Source organism: Temnothorax curvispinosus, unplaced genomic scaffold (genome assembly GCF_003070985.1).
Source record: "Temnothorax curvispinosus isolate PA1 unplaced genomic scaffold, ASM307098v1 QBEX01001127.1, whole genome shotgun sequence".
In the NCBI taxonomy this organism is placed as follows: Eukaryota; Metazoa; Arthropoda; class Insecta; order Hymenoptera; family Formicidae; genus Temnothorax; species Temnothorax curvispinosus.
In genome coordinates, this window is record NW_020210907.1 from 167 (window position 1) to 2579 (window position 2413).

General features: G+C 32.6%; 1 protein-coding gene across 1 annotated transcript; it reads right to left on the bottom strand.

The window, feature by feature from the left end:
- Positions 1 to 92: 92 nt before the first annotated feature.
- On the bottom strand, positions 93 to 1977 carry LOC112460176 (general transcription factor II-I repeat domain-containing protein 2B-like). The gene has a single exon (XM_025024751.1). It carries the CDS (start codon positions 1893 to 1895, stop codon positions 93 to 95), a length of 1803 nt encoding a protein of 600 aa, XP_024880519.1. The 5' UTR covers positions 1896 to 1977.
- Positions 1978 to 2413: the final 436 nt, after the last annotated feature.

Below are 2413 nucleotides of genomic sequence, written 5' to 3' on the forward strand. Positions count from 1 at the left end.
ATCACTGCGCACTGCGCAGAATGCATTTTATTTACAATTACTGCGTTAATCGCAGAATGCATTTCTGTTCCTCTTTATTTTACTCTCATTTACTAATTGGTCGATTTTCTAGGCCGTTTACATGATTTTACAATAGATGGGATATCTATAGAAATGTTAGAAGAACTAGCTCGCATTAATGAAGTTAATGATTTATCGCTTAAAGAAGAACGTTTATCGGATTTTATGATTTTCATTTTTGAAAACGAGCATTCACATAAGTATGTGGATCCGAACATGGAAAATATTCGAAGACCAAAATTTTTAAGATTAGGGTAATTTGAATTGTTTAAAATCTTAAAAAAGTCCGCTCCTTTTTCTGGACGAGTTTTGAGGGAAAGATCATTTTGCAAATCGCAAAGTTCCTCTTGAAATTCTACATTTTGTTGTTCGATTTCCGCAGTGAGAGGATTTTCGAACAGAACTAAGTCCTTTCTAAGACTTTCGAAGTCAGTAAAACGCGTGTCGAACTGAGTTATTAATGAGTCAATTAACTGAATATATTTTTTAAAATTGCAAACTGTGCCGTATTCTTCGAAGAGAATCTGGCAAGAAGGGTAGAAATAAAGAGTGTCTTTTTCTAAGTGATTTTTAAATAAAACTAGTTTTCTACGAAATGAGTCAATATGACTAACTAATTGACATATTGTCTGGTTGGTCTTTTGCAGCTTTGTATTTAAAATATTTAAATGATTAGTTACATCGGTGATGAAAGCGAGTTCACAAAGAAACTCAGTGTCTTCGAAAATATATTTAATGTCATCATCTTTGGCAATAGACATTTCTTGCAAGAAAAGGAAGATCTCTTTTCTTATCGCAAAAAACTTCTCTAAACATTTCCCAGCACTGAGCCATCGGACTTCACAATGTAGGGGTACATCTGTATAAAGTGCATTATGCTCTTCGAGAAAGTGTTGAAATTTGCGATGAGAAAGAAACTTGTGGCCGCCTTTTATTAAATTAATGATTTTTGTAACAGTTTTCATGGCGGTAGATAATTTTATAGCTTTCCCACATAATGCTTCTTGATGAATAATACAATGAATAAGGGGGAATTTTAAATTGCGCTGCTTTAGTTGACCGAAGAAACCAATTTTTTGACCTGTCATCGCTCTTGCGCCATCTGTTACTATGGCTGAACATTTTGAAAAATCGGTGTCAAATTTTTGAAGAATTTGTTCAACGGCTTTAAAAATATCTAGACCTGTTGTTGTGTCATGTAATGGAACAAAATCTAAGAGCTCCTCAACATGTGAAAAATCGTTTTGTACAATTCGAGCAAAAATACTCAATTGACTCACATGTCCAATATCGGTGCTTTCATCTAAACATAATGAAAAATAAGCACAACTGTCTAACAAAAATTTTAGTTTTTCTTCTATCGAACAAGCAATATCAGTAATTCTTGCTGCCACTGTCTTTTTAGTTAAAGGAATGCTAGCAGCTTCAGCAAGCGTCAATGAATTTCCGAATGATTTTACTGCCTCGATGAGACATTCCTTTATAAAATTACCTTCCATAAACGGCTTAGAATGCTGGGCAATAAGAAGCGAAATAGCATATGATGCAGTGACAGCTTTTACCGAAGAATTAGCATTATTAGAATTATCATTAAAACTGGAACTTTCCTGATAAATTAATTTTAAACCCTTTATTAAATTACGTTTTTCTTGACCTTCATATTTTGAATATTCACTTGAATGTTTTTTTTTATAATGTCTCTCAATGACAAATTTTTTCACAACAGCAGGTTGATATTTGCATAAAATACACACCGTGTGATTGCCAATAAGTGTAAAAAAACTATCCTCCCATTTCTTATCAAAATGTTGTTCATACTTTTGCTCACTGGCCATCGTACTGATTTAACAAAAAAATTACACAATTATTAGCACGCACACTTAAGGAAAAACTACACAAAAAAACCTACCTTATAACTTTTCGAAGATATAAGAATAACGAAGAATAACAAGAGTTTATATCCACGCACTTTATACCCACGTTTCACGAAGTGATCTGCCAGCGACAATAACGGTTGGAAAACAAGAAGGAATCAAAACAATTGCATATCGAATGCGCGGCATAAACACGCGGTATAGTTAACGTAGGAAATTTAAATCTCTCTTCGTAAATACGACGTTTCTTTGTGAACTCGCTCTTATCACAGATGTAACCAGTCATTTAAATATTTTTAAAGCTGCAAAAGGCCAACCAAACAATATGTCAATTAATTAGTCATATTGATTTATTTCATAGAAAATTAATTTTATTTAAAAATCATTTGAAAAAAGATATTTTCCATTTCTATCTCTCTTGCCAAATTCTTTTCGAAGAATACAGCACAAGCTGTAATTTAAAAAAACATTCACTTAAT

What these genes read in the sequence shown, in the direction of transcription:
- LOC112460176 (XM_025024751.1), bottom strand. Translation starts at nt 1,895, where the DNA reads ATGGCCAGTGAGCAAAAGTATGAACAACATTTTGATAAGAAATGGGAG.